The sequence below is a fragment of the Pituophis catenifer genome, unplaced genomic scaffold (genome assembly GCF_029215685.1).
Source record: "Pituophis catenifer annectens isolate HBS135680 unplaced genomic scaffold, rPitCat1.0.hap2 SCAF_11, whole genome shotgun sequence".
NCBI lineage: Eukaryota > Metazoa > Chordata > Lepidosauria > Squamata > Colubridae > Pituophis > Pituophis catenifer.
The window spans coordinates 9,324,133-9,349,577 of record NW_027256891.1 but is presented as its reverse complement, the minus strand read 5'-3'; the positions used below and the strand labels follow the sequence as shown (position 1 = coordinate 9,349,577).

General features: G+C 40.7%; 1 protein-coding gene across 1 annotated transcript in view; it reads right to left on the bottom strand.

The window, feature by feature from the left end:
• Positions 1 to 25,445, bottom strand: part of COL4A6 (collagen type IV alpha 6 chain) — a 192,847-nt gene that overhangs the window by 112,161 nt on the left and 55,241 nt on the right. The window contains exon 3 of the mRNA XM_070952120.1: positions 19,072 to 19,155. Coding sequence (XP_070808221.1) covers positions 19,072 to 19,155 — 84 coding nt within the window. The remainder of the gene's footprint in view (positions 1 to 19,071; positions 19,156 to 25,445) is intronic.

The window sequence follows — 25,445 nt, the reverse complement described above, 5'->3', positions numbered from 1 at the left end:
ATTGTCAGGCCCCAAGAAATAAGAAAGATAGGTAAAGAATTACTTCTGAGCAGTTTCCTTTATTGTTGCTCAACCGTTGACAGAAATCTGGCCAAACTAAAGCAACTATTTCCGTTACTGTCCCAAGGTTGCTTTTCCACAGGGCAACTGGACTTTCTTGGTTTTTTCCATGAAAATATTCTGCTTCTCAAGTTTCTTCACTTCTGAATGAGAAGTGAAATGTTTTCTAAACAACAACAACAACCCAAGAAAGTCCAATTGCCTTTTGGAAAAGCAACTTTGGCACAACCATGACCTGGATGATTGAGAATCTCCATAGACGTATTTCCATCACTATAGAGACACTCTGAAGATTGCTAGGGAGGGGGCCTCTTATCTCTCCTTCTCCCAACCCAACTATCTAAGGTGCTTTTTCAAAAGGCAACTGGGCTATTTTTTTCTGTTCTGGCAGGATGGTGGGGGTGATGGAAGGATTAGGATGGGACTGGGGGCAGAGGGTTGGAAGGATATTTCTTTGCAGTCATCTGGTCGTTGGCACTCTCTCTGAGAGCTCTTGAGATCACTTGGGGGTTTATCTGTGCCCTCAGGGTCACCTATATCAGAATGCAAATGGGGTGGAATCTTCTTGGAACTGCTGGAAGGACTGCAGCTGCAGACAGGAAATAGGTGGTGTCTTATTCCCCGTTGAGAGAGGGCTGCTCAATGTTAACATAAGTGGCCTCTTTTATCCCTCTTTCAAACCAACAGTCCACTTTGTTCAAAATGTGGACTTTTGAAAAAGCACCTTTGAAACAACCATGACCTGAATGACTGAGAATTTCCACAGACAAATTATCTAAGCTTCACTGTCTCTTTGCCCTCTGCAATGCAGCCCTTTCTTCCTGGGAATGGAGACTGCATTCCACCACAGGCACCTCAGCATTTCTGAGTGCTCTCACAAAATGGCTGTACTGAAGATTGTGGCTACCTACTTGCTGAAAGGTCCGTAGCAAAGGCCCATGACTTCTCCCCACCTCCGTAACCTCTTCATTCATCTAGCATGAATGCTCTGTTCCCCCTTGAACAGGTGAGCACACTTCCAAATGCATCATCTCATCTGCAATTTTATTTCAGGAATGGAATCCCTGTTGAATTCAGAAGCATTATTGAAAATTTAGACACTGTTACAGGTCAGTGCTTTGCTGTGAACTATGCCAACTTCCTTCAAAACTTTCTAAAATCAGGCCTTCAGTCTAGGATTATATTGTTGATCATGGGCTGCCTGAATAAATCCCACATTTCAACAGCTGGGACCAAATCTGAACATTAACTAGTGCAGATACCCCCAAAACACACAGCAGAGTGAAACTGCAGCAGCAGAAACCATAAAAATTAATGTAGATAAATAAGGCTGTGTCAATAGTTACATTTGCTGCACTTTAAATCAAGCTGGTTAACAGTGTGATTGCAGATGCATCAAAAAAGTCAATTGGATGTCCCAGACCATTATCTTTCCACCAGCAGATGGAACAGTTACAAAACATAAGGTGATAATAATGCAAAAAGACAACTCAGATACAATGAAAAAACACCCACGGTTCTAACAGCTGATCCTTAAACTTCTGCTTCAACAATTAACAGAATAACAGAATTGGAAGGGATCTTGGAGGTCTTCTAGTCCAACCCCTTGCTCAGGCAGGAAACCCTATATCATTTCTGACAAATGACAAATCCAATGTCTTCTTAAAAACTTGGGAGTGTTGGAGCATTTACAACTTCTGGAGGCAAGTTGTTGCACTGATTCCACTGTTCTAACTGTCAGGAAATTTCTCCTTAGTTCTAGGTTGGTTCTCTCCGTGGTTAGTTTCCATTCATTGCTTCTTGTCCTCCCTTCAGGTGTTTTGAAAATAGGTTGCCCCCCTCTTCTTTATGGCAACCTCTTAGATATTGGAACACTGCTAGCATGTCACCACTAGTCCTTCTATTCACTAGACTAGACATACTCAGTTCAGCAACTGTTCTTTATATGTTTTAGCCTCCAGCCTCCTAATCAAGTTTCTTGCCTTTCTCTGCACTCTTTCTAGAGTCTCAACATATTTTTTACATTTTGGTGACCAAAACTGGAATTAATACTACTCAAATTTGCATCTGCAATCATCTCATCTGGAGCCCTCTGATTAATCATCCTTCTTTGCACTAAGTTTTAAGCCATTGTGTGGAAATCAATGGGCAAATGGGATTTGAAGTGGAAAAAGAGCCCACTGGAATGGAAAGTTTAGATCCTAAAACAGATATTATCAGGATGAAAATCTAAGCCTTCTACCATTACAGAATGTCTGCTTTAGTTTCTGATTCAAGATTGTTGACAGGTCTTTGTATCTCCTGAATACATACATTTTCACTGTTTACCCTCCTCATTTGAGACATGAATATGCATTCAAAGACATAATTTCAAGTAATGGGTGAAAAGACAACAGCCATGGGAAATACTTTTACAGCAAGACAAACCTTCAACTTCCATATTGTCTAATGTGTCAATTCTGCATCATAGTAATAGCAATAATGTGTCAATTTTTTTCTATACAGTAGTGTTAAGCAAGATTGCCATACCTCTTTTAGCAAATATACTTTATTTATTAATTTATTTATATAGATTTATGTGCTGCCCATTTCGTCTAGATTTAGGAAATATATCGACAAGCATACCAGATTCTCAAAGCCACTGCAATATTGGGAAGTAGTCCAATCTGCAACAAATCTCCATTTTTATTTCTCCTGGAAAAAACATGCTTTGCATTATGATAGCCAACATTATTTTTTTCTAGAAATATCCATAAACTTGATCTTTGTTCCGAGCCAACTGGCATCGGAGCAAAATTTGGGGATTAACCAATTGACTCTAAATTCTATTTGGCTGCAGGCTTAATAGTTGGTGAACTTCCTCATAACCTAACTGTGTTTGCCTTCAGTGTTTTGGCAAAGCCCCTTGTTGGCTAGATGATTTTTTGGCATTCTTTTAAACTCTTATCCATCTGGAGGTTTCAGGGGGTGGTTCCAGAATGTTGTTGTTTTCAATAATCAATTCTGAATAACTAATCTCAGGAGAAAAGCTAACCCTGTGTTTGTGTGATGTGTCCTCTTCCTTCTGCCTCTTCCTATTTCCTGAGTGAATTCACATACCATGTGAAGCCATGCTTTGTTTAACGATGATTTATTGAACCAGCCTACAGTTGGCTGGCTTTCCATGACACATTAAGCCATAACACATGTTCTACAAATGCTTGAGCCCCCAAACCAGCAAGTCACATTATGCCTTAGCCTGCTGCATAATGAAGGACACAGATCGTGAAATATACTGGGATCCAATCAAAGAAGTTTAACTCGGTTCCCACTGAAGTTGCTAAAACAAGTTTTATCATGACTTGATCGGAACTAATGTCAAGGGAAAATACGTGCCATTGACAGAAGCCTGGTTGAAGATCGAGGGAGAAAGGACGTTCTGTTTTTGATTCAACATCTCCCAGTTCTACATGTGATCTGGAACACATTTATGGCAGAAAAACACTCTTTTCAGAATTTCACAATTGGAACTGTGCAGAAAAACAGAGATCAAGGAAACGAAAGCTCAACAACACTTTATATTCGGGGAAGTTGTTGATGAAGACCACTGTTGGGAAATTATGATCTACAGTGTCTGTTTCACATAATTTTCTTTTTAAAATCCAAGTATGTATATTGACATTGGATTCAGGCTGAAATAAAGTTACAAATGGAAAAATAAAGGTTCCAAAGTTAACCTGACTCAGAGATATTTACGGATGAAACAGAAGAGCCAAATTTTGTATAGATTGATATCATAGGCTCTTAATTAACCCTTCAGTTTAGCATTCTAGGCTAAGTAGAGAGAGCTCATTAACAAATAATGTGAAGTAGAAGCTATTTATTTTTAGAGCAAACAAACAAAGGATGTGCCAGGATATTCACAGAGATAAAGATTAAGAATATTTTTCTTCTACTGGAACTCAGAATCAGCCAAAAGAAAGTCCGACAAGAAAACAGAAAATGAACAGAAAGAACATTTTTTTGGTAGGAGTGCTGATAATTTATCATGCTACTAATTAATGCTTAAACTGTTTCAACTTCAATCTTTCCACTTCAAAAACCTGTTATGATGAAAATTAAACTAAAAGGCATTTTAAAAAAATTCTGAGAAATTCAGTTCAACTGGGAACTACACAAACCATATTTACACCTTAGGATACGGCAATTGTTATAAGTATGTGTCAGTTGCCAAGAGTCTGGATTTTGATCACATGGCCATAGGGGTGCTGCAACAGTGTGTGAAAAACTGTCATCAGTCGCTTTTTTTTCAGTGCCGACATAACTTCAAACAGTCGCTCAATGAATGGTTGTAAGTCATGGAGTACCTGTATAAATCTAGGACTCCTGCTTGGTCTTCTTATCTACCTTGTCCTTCCTTACAAGGCTAACAGCCTTGACTGAAAAGCAGACCAAAAGCCACCTGTGAAGGCAATTAGAAATTTAGTGTGCATCCCTTCCTTCTTTTTGGGGGCCATGATGGCTCAATGGAAAGATGCTAAGCTTGTCAGCTGGAAAGTTGGTAGTCGGGGTTCGCGACCTGAGCTGCGTGTGATGGAGTGAGCTCCCGTTCTTTTTTTTAAAAAAAAATTTATTAATGATAAACAAACATACATATACAAACATACACACATAAAAACAAACTATACATAAACAAACTGTACACTAAAATCAAGTCATGCAACTTGAGCTTTGTGAATAGAGCTACATCAGTAATTTGTATATCCATATATCTATATATCTATATCCTTCATTATATAACGATATTTATGTAATGATATTAATTTTGGTTCCTCATTTTTGTGTCCTTGAGTGGTATTCTCTTATTTCGTCTTCTTTTTCTCTAACCAATCATACCATTTTTGCCAAATTAAATAGTAATCTGAGTCTTCTTTTTCTTGAATTTCTTTGGTAAGTCTGTCCCTCTCCGCACATTCCAATGTTTTTTGAATTGTTCTCTCTTCTGATGGCGTTTCTTCCAATTTCCACATTTGTGCAAAATTAATTCTGGCTGCTGTAAGAATGTGTATTATCAAATATTGTATTTCTTTTTTGTAGTCTTTTGTCAATATTCCTAATAAATAAGTTTCTGGTCGAAGAGGCACTTTCTGTGTAGTAATTTCTTCCAGTTGTTTTTTGTTTTTTGATCATTTTCCAGAATGTTTTAACCTTTGGGCATGACCACCACATGTGGTAATAGGTCCCTTTGTGTGTTTTACATTTCCAACAGTTCTGTGTAGTGTTTGGGAACATCTTTGCCAGACATGCAGGGGGGAGGTGCCACCTGTAGAACATCTTGTATGTGTTTTCTTTGTAAAGTACGGACATTGTCAATTTGGTGTTTACTTTCCATATTCTCTCCCAATTTTCTAATTTGATATTGTATCCAAAATTCTTGGCCCACGTAATCATATTTTCCTTCACTACTTCTTCCTCTAATTTGTATTTTAATAATTATATATTTTGGTTATTAATTTATCATCAGATTGCAGTATAATTTTGTCTAATTCATTCCATTCTTTTTGGATTCCAAATTTTTCCCTATCCATTTTATATCTTGATTTTATCTGTAGGTACGGCCACCAATCAATGTCCGTACCTTGCTGTCTGAGCTCTTCTCTTGATTTCATTTCTCCTTTTATGTTCACAATTCATCATATGTTTTCATTTTATCTATATCCATTGTATTCGGGTAAATTTGGGCTTCCATGGTTGGTATCCATTTTGGGATTTTGTCGTAGTGTTTTCCCCTTATTTCCGTCCAGATTTTTGCCAATGCATCTCTAATATAATGTCTCCTAAAATGTTCATGTTGCCTGGGTTTTTCCTCCCATAAGAATGCGTGCCATCCTTTTAACAGATCGAATCCTTCTAATGCTAACATGTGTTTGTTTTTGAGTGTTATCCAGTCCTTTATCCAAGTTATAATGCTGTTGCATTATAGTAAGTTAGCCAGTCCGGTAATCCTAGACCACCCCTCTCTCTGGTATCTTGCAGATGTTTCAATTTAATCCTAGCTCTCTTCCCTTGCCATATGTATTTTAAGATCATTTTGTCAAGGTCTTTGAAATACGATTTTCCTGGATTTATCGGTATTGTTCTAAATAAATATAATAATTTTGGTAGGACTGTCATTTGGATCGAGGCGATTTTACCTAAAAGTGATAGTCTCAGTTTACTCCATACCTCTAAGTCCTTTTGAATTTGTTTGGCCAGTTTGTTGCAATTATCTTCTTTCAGAGTTGAAACTTTATTGGTGAGCCAAATTCCAAGGTATTTTATTTTGGTTGTTGTTTGTATTTCTAATGTCTCTTCTAATTTTTTCTCTTGTGTTTTCGTCAAATTTTTAGTTAATAATTTTGTTTTCTATCTATTAATTTTCAGTCCTGCCACTTCGCCATATTGTTCTATTTTCCTTAATAGTTTTATTCCTGATTGTTTTGGGCGTTCTAAAATGAATACTACATCGTCGGCGAACACTTGTAATTTGTACTCTTGGTTTTTTGTTCTTAATCCTTTTATATCCTTATCATTCCTAATTTCGTTCAACAATGTTTCCAATGCTAATATAAATAATATAGGGGATAAAGGACATCCTTGTCTCACCCCCTTAGATATTTTGAATTGGTCTGTTGTCTCTCCGTTTATCCATATTTTCGCGAATTGATTGGAGTATATTGTTTTAATGATATTTAAAAATTTGTCGCCTGTTCCCATTTTTTCTAATTGTAATATTAAGAATGTCCAATTGAGGTTATCAAATGCCTCTTGTGCGTCGAGGAAGAGTAAGGCCATTTGTTCATCTGATTTTTGCTCGTAATATTCCAGAACGTCAATTATTGTTCTTGTATTGTTTTTGATCTGTCTGTTTGGAATGAATCCATTTTGATCTGGGTGGATATAATCAACAATAAGATTCTTCATTCTCTGTGCCATAATTGCTGTAAATAGTTTATAGTCCACGTTCAGAAGTAATATGGGTCTGTAATTTTTAATTTGGGTGGAGTCTGAATCTTCCTTGGGTATCATTGTGACAATCATCTCTGTTCATGATTTCGGGATTTTGGCTTCTAGAATTGCTTCATTCAGGACCAGTAGTAAGATGTTATCTATTGACTGATTTTCTATTGTAAATTTCCGCCAGAATGCCATCTGGACCTGGTGTTTTATTGTTATTCTGTTTCTTCCTTGCTTCAATTAACTCTAACATCGATATTGGTCTGTTCAGTAGATCTCTTTGGATTTCATTTATTTCTTGAATATTGTTTTTATTTATATACTCTTTAACTTTCTCTATTTGGATTCCTTCCTGTGCGTATAATTCCTGATAAAAACTCTTGGCAATTTGTTTCTTTTCCTCCTTTTCCTCCTGCTCACCTAGCAGTTCTAAAGCAAGCGAGTAGATAAATAGGTACCACTTCGGTGGGAAGATAACTGTGTTCTGTGCACCTCAGCATACAGTCTTTACCTTCTACCTTCTTTTCCCCCAACACAAATCAATTCGTTTTATCCAGGCAAAGGTTCTGGTGTCCCTTTGGGTCTACTTGGTTCGTCTACTAGCATATAAAGATAGAAGTTGCAGGCATGGTCAGCCTTGCAAAAACCCCTTGAAGAGCAACAGATGGCGTTCCAGAAGCAGTTTGGCCTCGCTCCAAAGCTTGCAATTTGCAAACTGAAGCAATTGGAGAGGTTCTCATTTTTGTATGGGAAAGATTTTGAAATTTGTTTCAGCACTGATAAACCACATGCAGCCAGCTGCATGGCAAGGAGAACTATTCTTTTGCCAAAAAACCTGGATTTTCCTTGATTTTGGTCCATGAAAGCATTCTGTAGCTTTTAGAAGGGATGAAAACGCTTCTACCTGATGCACCCTTACAAAATATAGCTCATTAATATTTCCACACCTAAAAAAAGTAATGTATTAAAAATAAGGGTGAGGATTATAAAATGCCTAATATTCTAGGCAAATCATAAATGGAGATTTTTTGCATCTTGATAAAAATCATGTGCCAGTAATGTAAAACTTCAAAATAGTTTTTCTTTCTGTATCAGAAGGACTTGCTGAAATTATATGTCCTGTACTTTTCTCTTTTTTAAAAAAGTTTTCTTGGTTCTTTTTTTTACCATAACTGTATATTTTTTTAATGTTCAGTTAATAAAAGCAAATACACATAAATATAAACATGCATGTATACATAAAATGGGGAATTCAAACTATATTGACATTTGATCTCATTTTGTATTATATATAGGGTTTCAGTTGGCAAAGTTTCAGTCTTTGAGGAGAAATATAATGACAGACAGTTCTGATTCTGTTAGCTTTACTAATTCTTGGTGAATATTTTTAATATTTTTATTTTTTTTAAAAATGCAAAATCAGGAACCTTTTCAGTCATTATTTTGGAGCACGTTTCTCATTTATTTTAAACTGGGATCTGGGTGATGAGAACATCTGCAAAGCTTAGTTCTGATTAACAAATATTATATCTTTGAATGATTAACAGTGAGGAAGATTGGAAGGTTCCATCAACCTGACATGGAAGGAGAAATAGCCCAAAGAGCAACAAAAGATTTTTATTATGATGATTTGGGGATTCTTGTTTTTTAATAACATAAAAAAATGTTTTCCAGAAAGGACTTTGGCTTCTGCTGTATTCAAAGATCCAGATCTTATAGTTTGTATCAACAAGCTAAGCTTGAGTAAAATCTATAGGCATCACTTATGTTGTTGCTAATCTTTTAACTTTGTATATCTTATAGGAGGAAGTAGGTCCTAATCAATAAAGGTATCTTGTTCATTTATTAAAAAATGGGGTGACACACGATTCACATCACATGAATTCAGCAGCCTCACACGGTACAAAATTATTCTGAACAAATAAATTGAGGGTTCCTGCCCCCCCAAATCCCTCTTCAGCAACAGGAAGTCTTGAGTCAACAGGAAATCAATGGGGAGACTTGGGGAATGAAATCATTCCAATACATGGAGCCATGGGAGATCCCCGCCTAGCCCAAGAGTAGGCACCATCTTGCCTATTCTAGCTCTCTTGGTTCCCACCATCTTTCACCCAAGAATCTGAAATCTTTAAGTGCATCCAGTTAAATATTGTTGCTGTAGTCTTGGTAGATTTCCAAGCAGAAATGGATTCCTGGTTGTTCTCCAGTAGCTCTAATTTATATCACAGAACATAGAACATCAGAGTTGGAAGGAACCTTGGAGGTCCTTTAGTCCTCATGCTCAAGCAGGAGACCCTACCTATACCATTCCAGACAAATGGCTGAATAGTCTCTTCTTTAAAGCCTCCAGTGGTGAAGCACCCACAACTTCTGAAGGCAAGCTGTTCCACTGATTAATTGTTCTAACTCTAAGGAAATTTTTCCTTAATTCGAGGTTTTTTCTCTCCTTGATTAGTTTTCTTCCATTGTTTCTTGTCCTGCCCTCAGGTGGTTTGGAGAATAAATTGATCCCCTCCTCTTTGTGGCAACCTCTCAAATACTGGAAGATGGCTACCATGTCCCTTGCTCTGAAGGCCCATTTTACAATGTCCAGATCTTTTAAGGTCCACCATGATCCAGGTGGCTTCTCATACAAAATAGGAATACAAAAAACAGTTGCTACATTTCTGTGGGAAAGACCACTGCTTTCTGCGGAATTCAATGTTCTACATTATTGTCTCCTTGAAGGCCCTATGAGTCACCCAAGTCCTAAAGCTTAAGGAGTCCTTTTGACCAAAATAATACCCAGATGTTTGAGAGCAAACTTAGAACATCAAAACTCAACCCTGAAGATGTTTCAGCAAACACATTCCCCCTAGGCTTGCAAACCTGCCACAACCTACAGGTTTAGTTCTAACTGTACAATTTCCCTTGAAGGACTGGGCAACAGCTGCAGCATTCCATGTTTTATTGTTCAATCCATGGTGAGAGCTGCTGTATGCGTGGGAGCAGAGAAACGGACACCAATTACTTAATGTCCCACTTGGCAACATAAAGCATTTTTGGAAATGATAAAGTTTGGGTCTTATGGTACTTACTAAAAATAACACCAGCCAAGTCCTTTTTTTGTGCGTGAATTATTATTACCTCATTTTCACCTGATGTTTTGTTCTAGACATGTCAAGTAACAGTTCACAGATGCTGAAGATGGCTTAATTTTGAAGATTCTTCAATCCTATTTCTCCCCTGGGAAATATTCCTAAGATTTACCCATGGGAAGGTTTATTTGCTTGATTAATATCCCACTGACAAATATAGAAAAGATTTAACATTTGTTACTGATTAGAAGCCTCTAATAGTGAGAAAATATTATCTCAAGGGATGGGGGTGGGCTGGCAATCGTTCCTCAGAAATTTTAAAAAATGCAACAACGACTGTATTTGAAAGACCTCAGAAGAAAAACAGGAAGAATCAGTAACATTTAATAAAAGAGGAACGTGCCAAGGAATTGATGCTAAAGATAGCAGAAAGAAATGTCTTTTGAAAGGATTTAGGCCTCAACAAAGGGGATGAGCAGTTAATTTGCAAGGTATCAGAATATCTGAATCAAAGCTTTCAGAAGTTGTAGGTGCCATGGTGGCGCAGTAGTTAGAATGCAGTATTGCAGGCTAATTCTGCTGACTGCCGATTGCCAGCAGTTCGGTAGTTCAATTCTTATCAGCTCAAGGTTGACTCAGCCTTCCATCCTTCCGAGGTTGGTAAAATGAGGACCCAGATTTTGGGGGCAATGTGCTGTCTCTGTAAACCACTTAGAGAGGGCTGGAAATCACTGTGAAGTGGTATATGTCTAGGTGCAATTGCTATTGCTATTGATCACTGGAGGCTTTTAAGAAACCTGTCTGCAATGGCATACAGTCTCCTGCCTGAGCAGGGGGTTGGACTAGAAAACCTCCAAGGTCCCTTCCAGCTCTATTCTGACTGAAAGCTTCTGACTATAGTCCTCACACTTCCCTCTACCTGCAGATCTATATTGTTTCCATGAAAGTACAAAATTTATAGTTGTGCTGATAATGTATTTTGCTTGTTGCACTTCACAAATCAGCCAGAATCTTAAAGTAGGGGTGATATACCAATGCAGGTAATTAATAGAACTGGAACTATAGTCACACTTCATTCTAATGTGACTTGCCTGGCTTCAGATTATTGTGTAGAATGCACAAAACATTTCTGCTTTGTAAAACATGATTAATGGTTTAGTGGATTGAGCAAATCTATCCAATTATTGTTTAATCAATACATTACAGTGTTCTATGTTATGACATCATGTGTGAAGACTAGAAGATCTAAGGTTAGATGCCAACAGATTGTGATCACACAGGTCCATTATGTAAGATTTGAACTTGGAGATGTATACATCCACCACAACAATACACGAGCACACAACAGATACAAAACTCAAGGTAAACTGCTCCAAACTTGATTGCAGGAAATACGACTTCAGCAACAGAGTGGTCAATGCCTGGAATGCACTACCTGACTCTGTGGTTTCATCCCCAAACCCCCAAAACTTTAACCTTAGACTGTCTACTGTTGACCTCACCCCATTCCTAAGGGGTCTGTAAGGGGAGTGCGTAAGCGCACCAGCATGCCTTCCGTCCCTGTCCTACTGTCCCCATTTATCCGTATCCATTTCATGTATTAATAACCATGTTTATACCTATATCTGTTATCTAATATGTGCTTGACAAAATAAAATAAATAAATAAATCTCTTATTCTCCCTCTCTGTGTGCGTGTGCAGAAACAGATACACAAATATCTGTCTCTCTCTAATGCATGCACAAACAACATGGCAGTTGATATTCTTCTACTTTGCTACCACTCTTCTAATACTTAAATAAATCCAGCTTGCCAAAGAGTCGTGTCCTTGAATCTCGGCCTACTGAACTTGAAGTCTGAGTAACAAGATGGATGAAACCTGACATTGTCCATGTAACAGCCATAAAGGATCACAGTTTATCCAGCTATTTGAACTTAGGGAACAAAGGAACAAATTCTCCACTTTTAGATCTTCAGTCTGACCTTCTCATTCCTGGGAGACATTATGGACCCCACTCTCATTTTGCTGCCTTTATGAGCTTGGGATCTTAACTGTTAATCCATCTCCAACCACATCATTTCTGACTCTTTGGTTGCTTGGTTACCTACTTGCGGCTAGGACCTCAATCATGTCCTTCATCACTGCTTGCTGAGATTCTGCCAGAGATTAAAAATTAAAGAGCCAGAGGAGGAAAAAAAAAAGACCAAAAGCAGCCGAGTTCACACATCAGGGCAAGCCAACACCATAATGAATATGAGAGTTGAGCTCAATGTGTGAATCCAGTTCTAGGCTGAAGAGCTTTTGTAGAAAAAAAAAAAAAAAAGGACTTCAACATCGCCTTGAATCAGTGTGTCTTGAATAATATCACAGCTGTTTGAGGTTACCAAACCAGCTAAACCAATAAAGCAGTCCGGGGCATTTTACAGCTCCTGGGCCACATCTGGCTCTGTCCAGCCCACGCATGAGGTCAATTGGAAATTAGAAATAAAATGTAAATAAGCACGCTGCGGAGAAGAAGAAGCTGAGTCAGGTCTGGCTATCTGGACACCTTCAGTCAGCTGGCAGCTGAGAGGGCAAGGAGGGAAAGTCCTTTTCTTGCCTGCATAGTGCCTGACCCTCTCCTGGAGCAGCCTGAGAAAGCGGTGAATGGCGGCTATTACGCGAGGGAACCCAGACTTGGTGATCCATTGCTGCTTCTGTTGAAGCACGGCCTTGTGGGCGAACAAGTGGAACGCAGCCAGGAGCTATTGGTTTGGCCCTCTACAGCAGTTCCAGTTTCTCATGGGGACCCCTTGGGAAAATTAATTGCCCTCCCCTGCCATAAAGCATGGTTTAAAACAGGGGTCTCCAACCTTGGCAACTTTAAGCCTGGCGGACTTCAACTCCCAGAAATCTTTGCTGGTTTGGGAATTCTGGGAGTTGAAGTCCTCCAGGCTTAAAGTTGCCAAGGTTGGAGACCCCTGGTTTAGAAGACACACAATGTCTTTTATATAGCTCGCTTAACCACCCTTCATTATATACAAGTCAGACTATTGGGGAGGAGATCTTGTCCCCCTCAGAGACGGTTCGCAACTTGGGCGTCCTCCTGGCTGTCTTTAGACGATCATATGACGGCCGTGGCCAGGGGGGGCTTTCTATCAGGTTTGCCTGATTTCCCAGTTGCTGGATCGGGACGCCTTACACACAGTCACTCATGCCCTTGTCACTTCCCGTCTGGACTACTGTAATGCTCTCTACATGGGGGCTCCCCTTGAGGAGCACCCGGAGGCTCCAACTGGTCCAGAATGCGCGAGTGGTTATGGGAGCGACTCATCGCTCCCGGGTAACACTTCTCTTGTGCGAGCTGCACTGGCTCCCAGTGGTCTTCCAGGTGCGTTTCAAGGTGCTTGTCACTATCTTCAAAGCGCTCCATGGCTTAGGGCCAGGGTACTTGCGAGACCGCCTGCTGCTACCAATAACCTCCCACCGTCCAATACGCTCTCACAGAGAGGGCCTCCTCAGGGTGCCATCGGCCAAGCAATGTCGGCTGGCGACCCCCAGGGGGAGAGCCTTCTCTGTGGGGGCTCCTGCCCTATGGAATGAGCTGCCCCCGGATATAAGAAGGATTCCCGACCTCCACACCTTCCGTCGTGCTCTGAAGACTCTATTGTTCAATTAAGCCAGCCTGACCGAATAAATTAATATTAATGGGTTTTAATTGGTTTTAAAGGGGTTTTAGCTAAGGGTTTTAATAACGGCCAAATTGCTTTAATTTATTTTAATGGTTTTTAATTTTTATGATGGGTTTGTTTTAATATGGCTATACACCGCCCTGAGTCCTTCGGGAGAAGGGTGGTATAGAAATGTAATCAAATCAAATCAAATCAAATCACCAGCTGTGTGGGCGAATCAGCATAGCGTTACCCTGATCTTTTAATGTTTTGAAACAGCAGAGTTGGGGAATGTTAACCTTTTGTTTGTTTGTTTTCTGTTATTATTTTAAAAGAAATAAAAATAAATAATTAAAAAAAATACAGTTCTTCCAGATGTCTCCCTCTTTTCTTTTCTTTTCTTTTCTTTTCTTTTTTTTTTATGGGAACCTACTCAAGAATGTCAGGTGGAGGAGAATCCAGGGACTGAGGCTGCATAAAGTTGTAGGTCAAAAGGATGATTGATAAATGAGTGGAAAATCAGATGTGGCAGTTGGAGAGTTTGAAATTACATCAAAGCTCAGCATTAACTGACCACTGTTTCTCCTCTTCAGGCTCTTCCACACCCAGGGACCATGGAGACTTTTTGCAACTTCCTTCGGCACAAAATGTACAACCAACACCTATCCTCCTCTATTTATTGGTGGTGGAAAGAATGTTCTCCCTGCTCTCAAGGATGGTGACCTCTGGCAGTGGGAGGACATCTCCAGCTGTATAACCATTGGGATGGGAGAAGAAAGATGTTATAAAAATGATGAATCTTCCCTCCCTAAGTCATAGCATATCACCAAAGCAGGGGTGAAAATCCAGCAGGTTCTGACAGGTTCTAGAGAATCGGTAGCAAAAATTTTGAGCAGTTCGGAGAACTGGCAAATACCCCCTCTGACTGGCCCCAGTGTGGGGTGGGAATGGAGATTTTGCAATATCCTTCCCCCAAGAGTTGGGAGGGAATATGGATTCTGCATATCCTTCTCTTGCCACACCCACCAAGCCACGCCCACCAAGCCACGCCCACAGAATCGGTAGAAAAAAAAAGGGATTTCACCACTGCACCAAAGGCTGACAGCAAAAACAAAACTGGACCACTTCGTCATCCTGCATGGGAATTCCCAGGAGAGCAAGGATTTCTCTACCCATTCGGAAGATATTTTGGGGAAGTTCCTGGCCCACCTCAAATTCCACCATATTTGTGGGGTCCTTGGTGCTCTCTAGGTTTGATGGTTTTCTTTCAGACATTTCATTACCAAACTAGGTAACATCACCCCACTGTTCAATCCTGGACTACAAATATTCTCTTCTATGGATCCCACCATAATTGAACCTGAGGACCTCCTGGCCTCTTCTCTGATTGGGCCTCTCTTTGTGTTACATCAAGAGAAGAAAGCTGATGATCCAGATGTGTCTGGAAAGAAACACGAAACGGGTTTTGGATGCAGAGATAGTACATGTTACGATATCTATATGGAATCATAGAAAATAAGCTTCTTGGCAATGAGAAAAAGAATCTAATGTGATAAATGTCTTTATACAGCCAACCCAAGTTGTGCAATCATTGAAAATTGCTGCATTTCATACATCTGAATGATTCTTCCAGATAAACAGTTCTAAGAAAAGCATGAGTTTACTATTGTGTAATTTCAACTGGCCTAATTGGTTACTCCAAAAAGCTTTCAGGGATGTGTGTAGTGTATCAAAGTTTGACACACACACGCAAAACACAAAAATATCATCGGATTATCTTGCAGTTGGCGTAAATTGATCATATTTGTCTGGCTTTACATGACGCACTAAGGTGGAAGTTGTGGTTGTAAAATCCTGCTACCTGGATTCATACAACACAGCAAGCCATAATCCCACAACAGCAATATGTGAATCCGGTCACAGGTTTATGAGCTGCAGAAAGAGTGACGTTGGTATACATTCATGTGAATGAAGATTTTAATCCACTTTAACACAGGATGCATGATGTTTGGAAAGAGTTGGTAGGATAATAACATTTTTTTCTTCTGAGATACCTATAAGGAATACCTCAGATACTAGGATATTTAATGTTTTGTTTTATGTTTTATTTGATTTGTATACCGCCCTACTCCCGAAGGACTCAGGGTGGTGAACAGCCAGACAATAAAATAACATAGATACAAAAAATTTAAAAACCAGATAAAATGAAATTAAATCATTTTGGCCCAGACAAATTAAAACACCCCAATAATTTAAAAACAAATTAAAATTTACATATTTAAAAGGGAAGAGATTAGGCCAAGCCCGCCTGATGGAATAAAAAGGTCTTCACAGCGCAGCGGAAGGTGCGCAGATCCGGGATCCTCCGTATCTCTGGGGGGAGCCCATTCCAGATGGTAGGTGCCCCCACAGAGAAGGCTCTCCCCCTAGGGGTCGCCAGCCGACATTGTTTGGCTGACGGCACCCGGAGGAGTCCCTCTCTATGAGAGCGTACTGGCCGGTGGGAGGCTATTGGTGGTAGTAGGCGGTCCCGTAGATAACCAGGTCCTAAGCCATGGAGCGCTTTAAAGGTGGTAACCAAAACCTTGAAGCGCACCCGGAAGACCACCGGGAGCCAATGCAGCTCGCGCAGGAGAGGTGTCACATGGGAGCGCCATGTCGCTCCCATTACCACCTGCGCGGCCGCACTCTGCGCCAGTTGGAGCCTCCGGGTGCTCCTCAAGGGGAGCCCCATGTAGAGAGCATTACAATAGTCCAGGCGGGAGGTGACGAGGGCATGAGTGACCGTGCGTAACGAGTCCCGATCCAGAAAGGGACGCAACTGGCGAATCAGGCGAACCTGATGAAAAATCCTCCCGGTCACGGCTGTCAAGTGCTCTTCTAAAGACAGCCGTGAATCCAGGAGGACGCCCAAGTTGCGAGCTTCAGAGATTTAATGAGATTCAGAGTTGAAAAATGGAAAAATGTGGTCAAAAACAATAGCAAATTCAAACTCACTCCAATGGGTGGCAACTCCAAGCTAAAAATAGAATAGAATAGAATAGAATAGAATAGAATAGAATAGAATAGAATAGAATAGAATAGAATAGAATAGAATAGAATTCTTTATTGGCCAAGTGTGATTGGACACACAAGGAATTTGTCTTGGTGCATACGCTCTCAGTGTACATAAAAGAAAAGATACATTCGTCAAGAATCATAACGTACAACACTTAATGATAGTCATAGGGTACAAATAAGCAATCAGGACACAATATAAATATAAATAATATCAATATAAAAAGGATCCATTTTCACCAGGAAGAACAGGTTAAAAGGTCTGGCTGACAGTAATCTAGATTATTGTAATAAAGAGACCACCAATGTTGGGATCCACCCTTTTTTATGCTGTGGGGAAAAAATCAGGAATTTTTGTTTTTAACCCAACACTACAACAGCCAAACTTAGAAAACAGTCATTTATACTTGAAATCTAGAAGGTGGAAAACCCAGGCAAAATGACACCAATTTTGCTTTTGGGAAAATTTTATAGGAACTTTTTCTCTCCACTTCCCAGAAAGTTAGAATCTAGGATCACAGCACATTGCTAAAGAAAGGAACATTCAGAAGAGATTACAAAAAACAAAACAAAAAGGGGGGGGCAGATTTTGAAATCTGTCTGTAAGTCAATAAAGCTATTTGCAACCATATCAGATAGGAATGTCCACCAATTTGGGAGGTTTTTGCAAAAAGGTTCAGCAACTTCATGGAATAATCGTATGGTACAATTTGGGCCGCAATGGCTCAGTGGTTAAAGAGCTTGTCCGCTGAAAAGCTGACAGCCCAGGTTTGAGACCTGAGCACCACACAACGGGGTAAGCTCCCATTCCTTGCCCTAGTTCCTGCCCACCTATCAGTTCAAAAGCATGCAAATGCGAGTAGATAAACAAGTACCACTTCGGTGGGAAGTTAACAGTATTCCATGTGCCTCAGCGTATAGCCATGCTGGCCACATAACCCCAGAAAATGTCTTGGGACAACCCTTGGCCAAGAAATGGAGAAGAGCACTTCACCCTAGAGCCAGACACGACTGGATAGGGAATCTTACCCCTCAATTTCAGTTGTCAGAGAGAATTAAAGTGAGATGTGAGGGCAGTTGTGTCCTGTTTGTGTATCTCTCAGAGTTAGAAGTCTGAGGCTCATCATAGCCGCTCTACATACCAGAAAACTACATTTCCCCCCTTATCTCTGAAACAGACCAACATGGTCCATTAGAACATCTCATTGCTTACACCGAAAGTTTCAGCCCACCCACCAAGTAGCAACGAGCTGTAAGTGCTGCCAACAGAGGAGGGAGGGATCATCTCAGTAACAGGAAGAGTTGTGACCTGCATCAGAGTTGATTTCCCAGAGACTTATAAATCATGCACTGCTTCCTATGTACATGTAAATTAATCAACGTTATTCTTTTCTCTTGTTCACTGGCTGCCTTCGGTGAAATCTCTGTGGATGGACTGCAGGCCGTCCATGGGAGAGTCTAAAGAGTTGGCTGGATCCAGCTTTTCTCCTTCAGCTGTTCTTCACAGCTCTTGCCTTAAGGCTCCAGGCAAAATACTTAGAGTGTGCTTGTTTTCTTCACGGCCAAAATGATAGTGAAGGCTGTTCCTCTTCATCAAACTAAAAAGGAGCCATGTACCCTTTTAAGATTATTGGAAATTCACTTCCTTCTATCCAGGATATGGCATAAAAATGATCCACAGTAATTGTCTTTTTTCTGTTATGTATTCAAAATGGACTGTGATTAATTATGTGTGTGTGTGTGTATATATATATACAGCTTATATATACGTATGTATGTATATTTCTCTTTAGCCAGGTTCTTCCTACGTAAACCAAGATTTTTATGCAGCCCTAATTCAGTGAAATCACAATCCACTAGCTTCTAGGCTTTTTTTTAGCTTAGGGAGTCTCCTTAGTCTCCCAATGGGCAGCAGAATGTTTGCTGGCTGCCAGAAAAAAAAAGGGGGAAAAAAAGCCTAGGAACTAGTGGATTGTGATTTCACTGAACTAGGGCTGCATAAAAATCTTGGTTTACGTAGGAAGAACCTGGCTAAAGAGAAATACACATAAAGCCTACGAAAAGGAAAGAAAACAAGTATGTATGTATGTATATATGCAAATATAACCTATGTATATATGTGTTCATGTATGTGTATGGTTATATATTTGTTTTCTTTTAAGAGTGGGCATCAGAATTTCATTTTTTAATGTGTGCTAGTGTGTTCACAGAAAAAAGTGACAATAAAGGTTATTTTATCGCATCATCTTACCCGAGCCCCTTTCTCGGGGAAGCACTTGCAGCCGCCTGTACAATCGCGACCCCCACAGATTCCATGATAAAATTTCTTTCCACCCTGTAAAAAAAAAAAGAAGCAAGAACAAAAGTTAACAATTTGGCACCTCTAACCCTAACTCAACTTTCTCAGAAAACATTCATTCGATGGCCATTTGGACAAGTTACATTCAGTTGCAAAATCTGGCTCATCTTACACTGGACACCGAATCTCAGCTTGTGACGAAGCAAAAAATAGGCCTCTTCTCACTGGAAAAGCCAGAGCTCTTTTTTTATACATATATTATTTTTTATTGCATATTTTCTGTTGTTATGCATCACATTCCGATTTCTGCAATGACAGTGTACTGTCCGTATCAAATCTCTTTTGAATACACATATTATACACCTTAATTATAGTCATTATTTTCATTGTATATACAATATGATCTTCACTCCTGATCATTCTATACAATTTAATCTGTAATCAAATACAATCCAATAATAATAATAGTAATAATATATAATGCTTATATACACACACACACATTTTCTAACCATCTATAGAATAAGTCCCATGTTAAATAATAGTCTGATTCCTCTTTGTCCTTAATTCTCATCATTAACCATTAAAATTAACATTTTGGCACAGTCTAGTACAGGGGTCCTCAAACTTGGCAGCTTTAAGACTTGTGGACTTCAACTCCCAGAATTCTCCAGCCAGCTCTGCTCTGCTGGCTGGAGAATTCTTGGAGTTGTAGACAAGTCTTAAAATTGCCAAGTTTGAAAACCTTTACTCTAGTATTTTCTTTATTATATTTTCATCTATAGGTACACTTTAGCTTTTCCAGTGTTCCAGTTTTCCAGAAAAGCCAGAGCTCTTGACTTCCACTTGTCCAAAATGAGTCAATACAATATAATAACATTTATTGAAACTGGACCAATATAAATCACACAGCATCTCCCGAGCCCCTCTAGTGGTTTTGCAGAAAGAGATGTAGAAAAATACGACCCTAGACCCACGAATCCCAAAACATTAAAATCCAAAGTAATCAATTATCAAATGGCAAAATATTGGAAATAGTAATAGCACTTATTTATTTATTTATTTATTTATTTATTTATTTATTTATTTATTTATTTATTCAAATTTCTATACCGCCCTTCTCCTTTCGGACTCAGGGCGGTGAACAGCCAAGATAAAAACATCTATACAAAACATCACAGTTTAAAAATAAAGTTAAAATAATTTATAATTTGGCCCATAATTTAAAACTTGTCAATTAAAATCAATATTAAAATTTAAAAAACTAACCCTAAAATCAAGACAGACCGGCTAACTGGAAAAAATGAGTTTTTAGGGCCCGACGAAAAATCCGAAGGTCGGAGATCACTCGTATCTCTGGGGGTAGATTGTTCCATAGGGTAGGTGCCACCACAGAGAAGGCTCTCCTCCTGGGGGTCGTCAGCCGGCATTGTCTGGCCGACGGCACCCTGAGGAGGCCCTCTCTGTGGGAGCGAACCGGCCGGTGGGAGGCTATTGGTGGCAGAAGGCGGTCCCGTAAGTACCCTGGCCCTAAGCCATGGAGCGCTTTAAAGGTGATCACCAACACCTTGAAGCGCACCCGGAAGTCCACCGGAAGCCAATGCAGCTCGCGCAGGAGAGGAGTCACATGGGAGCGCCCCGTCGCTCCCATAATCCCCCGCGCAGCCGCATTCTGCACCAGTTGGAGCCTCCGGGTGTACCCCAAGGGGAGCCCCATGTAGAGAGCGTTACAATAGTCCAGACGAGAAGTGACGAGTGCTTGAGTGACCGTGCGTAGGGAGTCCCGGTCCAGAAAGGGGCGCAACTGGCGTATCAGGCGAACCTGACAAAAAGCCCCCCTGGCCACGGCTGTCATATGCCCTTCTAAAGACAGCCGCGCATCCAGGAGGACACCCAAGTTGCGGGCCCTCTCCGTGGGGGCCAATGATTCGCCCCCAATAACCAGCGATGGCGTCAGCTGGCTATACCGGGACGCCGGCAGCCACAGCCACTCGGTCTTGGAAGGGTTGAGTCGAAGCCTGTTTCTCCCCATCCAGACCCGCACGGCCTCCAGGCACTGGGACATCACTTCCAAGGCATCATTGGGATGGTCTGGGGTGGAAATGTACAGCTGAGTATCATCAGCGTACTGATGGAACTCCACCCCAAAACCACGGATGATCTCACCCAGCGGCTTCACATAAATGTTGAACAGGAGGGGCGAGAGGACCGACCCTTGCGGCACCCCACAAACAAGGCGCCTTGGGGTTGACCGCTGCCCCCCTGTCAACACGGATTGCGACCGGTCGGAGAGATAGGAGGCGAACCACCGCAAAACGGTGCCCCCCACTCCCAGTCCCTCCAGCCGGCGCAACATGATACCATGGTCGATGGTATCAAAAGCCGCTGAGAGGTCTAATAGGACCAGGATAGAGGAAGAACCCCTATCCCGGGCCCTCCAGAGATCATCCACCAACGCGACCAATGCCGTTTCCGTGCTGTACCCAGGTCTGAAGCCGGACTGGAGCGGATCCAGATAGACAGCTTCATCCAGGTACCGGGGAAGCTGTCGCGCCACCACACTCTCAACAACCTTCGCAATAAAGCGAAGGTTGGAGATAGTTAGCCAAAACAGCCGGATCCAGGGATGGCTTCTTGAGGAGAGGCCTCACCACCGCCTCTTTCAAGGCAGGCGGCAGGACACCCTCACTCAAAGAAGCGTTAATAATCCCCTGGAGCCAGCCTCGTGTAACCTCCCGGGAAGCCAGCACCAACCAGGAGGGACACGGGTCCAATAAACATGTGGTTGCGTTCAGCCGCCCCAAGATCCTGTCCACGTCCTCGGGAGCCACAGGATCGAACTCCTCCCAGATAACACTCTCAAGGCCTGCCTCAGTCATCTCGTCTGAACTAACCCAGTCGGCAGCCAAGTCTTCCCAAATCTGAGTTATTTTATCATCCAGATACTGTACAAAATCCTCAGCTCGGCCCTTAGACTTATATAACTTAGACTTATATACTGCTTCATAGTGTTTTACAGCCCTCTCTAAGGGGTTTACAGAGTCAGCCTACTGTCCCCAACAATCTGGGTCCTCATTTTACCGACCTCGGAAGGATGGAAGGCTGAGTCAACCTTCAGCCGATCAAGATCGAACTCCTGACAGTGGGCAGGGTCAGCCTACAACACTGCATTCTAACTACTGAGCCACCACAGCTCATGCACATAAGTAAGTTTGGGCACATAAGTTATATTGGGAGTCAGGTTGTGTGGATTTTATTCCTTTCTAGCTGGTGCTTTACAAAGAGAGCCACATATTTAACCTAATGTGAATATCTTGCAGTTTTTAATTGTTGCAGCAAGGCATAATATATTAATCTAATTTAGATTTTGGATCTGGGACTCCAGCTCTATCTTTCTTCAGCTACCAACACCTCTCTCCAAAGGCTGACTGGGTTTCCAAAATATTAGATAATCTCACAGCAGAACAACTGTAAATCAACTGTGCCTAAACTTAAGCCTAAGCACAAAATTCGTTTTGAAAATAAGGAAACGCGTCCTATAAAATACCACCTTCAAATCCTACTTCTAACTTTCTTCTGCTTTGCTTGTCCAAAAAGGTCATCCTACTCACTTGTGAATGAATGAAATCTGAGCAGGGGAGGAAGTGCAATAGGGCCAGTTGGCAAAAAACCAGGTGTTGCCTGTCACACAAGCATTTTATTTACGGAAGAGGCTCCTGTGGGTCCTGCTAAGTGACTGAAACAGAAGGTTAAAACATGCAGTCATCAAAATCAGCTTTTGACCTTCTGGAAGGGAAATCCCAGCATTTTTCTTTCCTTTTGGAACCAATATAGCTATAGAACAGGCTCCTTGGCCTCTAGTTAGGAGTTCAGACCCCTGCTTAACACCTCAGCAGTAAAATATGATAGAAATCAGAATAATGCAAGCTTTTCACCAATAAGTATAGCTGGAGTCTAGCTAGGATGCATTTTAAAGTGAATAAACCCATAAAGGAGAATAGCCGATACAGGCAGTCCTTGACTTATGGCCACGATTGAGTCTGAAATTTCTGTTGTTAAGTGAGACAATTGTTAAGTGAATTTTGCCCCATTTTGTAACCTTTCTTGCCACAGTTGTTAAGCAAATCACTGCAGTTATTAAGTCAGTAACACGGTTGTTAAGTGAATCTGGCATCTCCACCAACGTTGCTTATCCAAAGGTCACATGACCCCAGGACGCTGTGGCCGTCATAAATATGAATCACTTGCCAAGCATCCAAATTTTGATCAAGTGACCATGAAGGTGCAACAACAATCATAAATGTGAAAAATGGTCATAAGTCACTTTTTTCAGTTTTTTTTTTTTTAATTTGATTTATATGCTGCCCTTCTCCGGAGGCTCAGGGCAGCTTATAATGTGCTAAGCAATAGCCTTCATTCTTTTGTATATTTATACAAAGTCAGCTTATTGCCCCCACAAACTGGGTCCTTATTTAACCTACCTTAGAAAGGATGGAAGACTGAGTCAACCTTGAGCCTTGGAGAGATTCGAACCTGCAGTAATTGCAGGCATCTGGTCTTAATAACCAGCTTAATAACAGGGTGCCTTAGACCACTGTACTACCAAGGCTCTTGAAGTGGCTCTCTTCAGTGCCATTGTAACTTTGAATGGTCATTAAATGAATGTCTGTAAATCAAGGATTACCTGTGTTGTCTTTTCTCTAATCAAGCAAGACAATTTAGCTATCTCTGCAAATCCCATCATCTTCACTAAACATTCCTCTGTAGTGTTGGGTCTTTTCAGCACTGAGCATATAATAATCTCCCTGCAGTTGTCATATACTGTATAATGATTAAAGGTAAAATTTCTCCTTGCATATATGTGCTAGTCGTTCCCAACTCTAGGGGGCAGTGCTCATCTCTGTTTCAAAGCCAGCACTGTCCGAAGACGTCTCCGTGGTCATGTGGCCAGCATGACTCAATGCCAAAGGTGCACGGAACGCTGTTACCTTCCCACCAAAGGTGGCCCCTATTTTTCTACTTGCATTTTTTACATGCTTTCGATCGACAAACTCAGCATTTTAGCCACTGAACCATTGAATATAATGATTAGTGCTTTGTAAAAGAGATATTTGTACAATTTAGCTCTTGAGCAGCAAACCCTGTAATTGCTCCAGGCTGCCTCCAAATCGAGTAAACTATAGTTACAAGCATCAATTTAGTATCTGTTTAGAGCCAAGGTACTAACTGAGACATCACAACAGCCATTGCCCAATTCATTTTGCCAGTTCCCTTGGTGAGAAGCTGCAGACCAGTGCAACTTTTTCTTTCTTTAACAGATCCTTAGAAAAGGGTAGATAACTAGAGATTCCAAAAATGTCAAGCCTGGGCCAAGGCTATTAGATTTCATACAAAGACTCGGGTTATGTAATAGGAGGCTTATAGGATTAGAGAATATTGCATTCGTGGTTCTTAATTGGAACACATGCAAGCTAGGTTGGAGAAGAGAAAGTAAAGCATTCAGGACTGGGGCACAGTAGGAAAGGGAGGATTTTTTCCACGCCACTACCTATGCATAAAATCTCAGGGGCAGCTCCACTGCTTAAACCTAGAATGAAATTAATTGTGGAATTAATGGGCATGGAAACCAGCACCAGGCTTAAAATCATCTCCTATTTATCTTTTAGGAGTCAGCCAGACAGTCTATCACAGTCTTACTCCATCTAGTGCATGTAATCTGATTCGGAGTGCTCCAAATTAATTCATTTTAAGAGGCTGTAAATAAAATTTAAAACAAAATTAAAATGCATCTATACAACAGCCTGAATAGAATCCGTAAGTGAAGGCCACAAGGAACAATTGGTACCTAAGGAAGTGTCTAAAATTATATAAAATGGGATAACATCTAAAATTACAAAAATGTAACATTATCTACAGTTTATCTAAAGTGTGATATATACAATTACCCCCCAAAAAAGAAATAAAATATAAAATTATGTAAAATACAAGCACAAAACCTAGCCACAAGCACTGTAAGAGAAGGCAACTCAACTCAATATAGCCTGATCAGGAGATCTGCTGATCAGATTGAGAATAAATCTGATTCATAGAACATAGAATAGGGTTGGAAGGGACCTTGGAGGTCTTCTAGTCCAACCCTCTCCTCAAGCAGGAGACTCTATACCACATCAGACCAATTGCTGTCCAGTCTCTTCTTGAAAATCTCTGGTGATGGAGCACCCAGAACTTCCAGAGATAAACGGGGAGGGGACCTCAGTGCTTGATTGAGCCCCAGTGACTACACCCTCTACCCACAGCACAAATGTCCCTTTGAATCCTGAAACTAA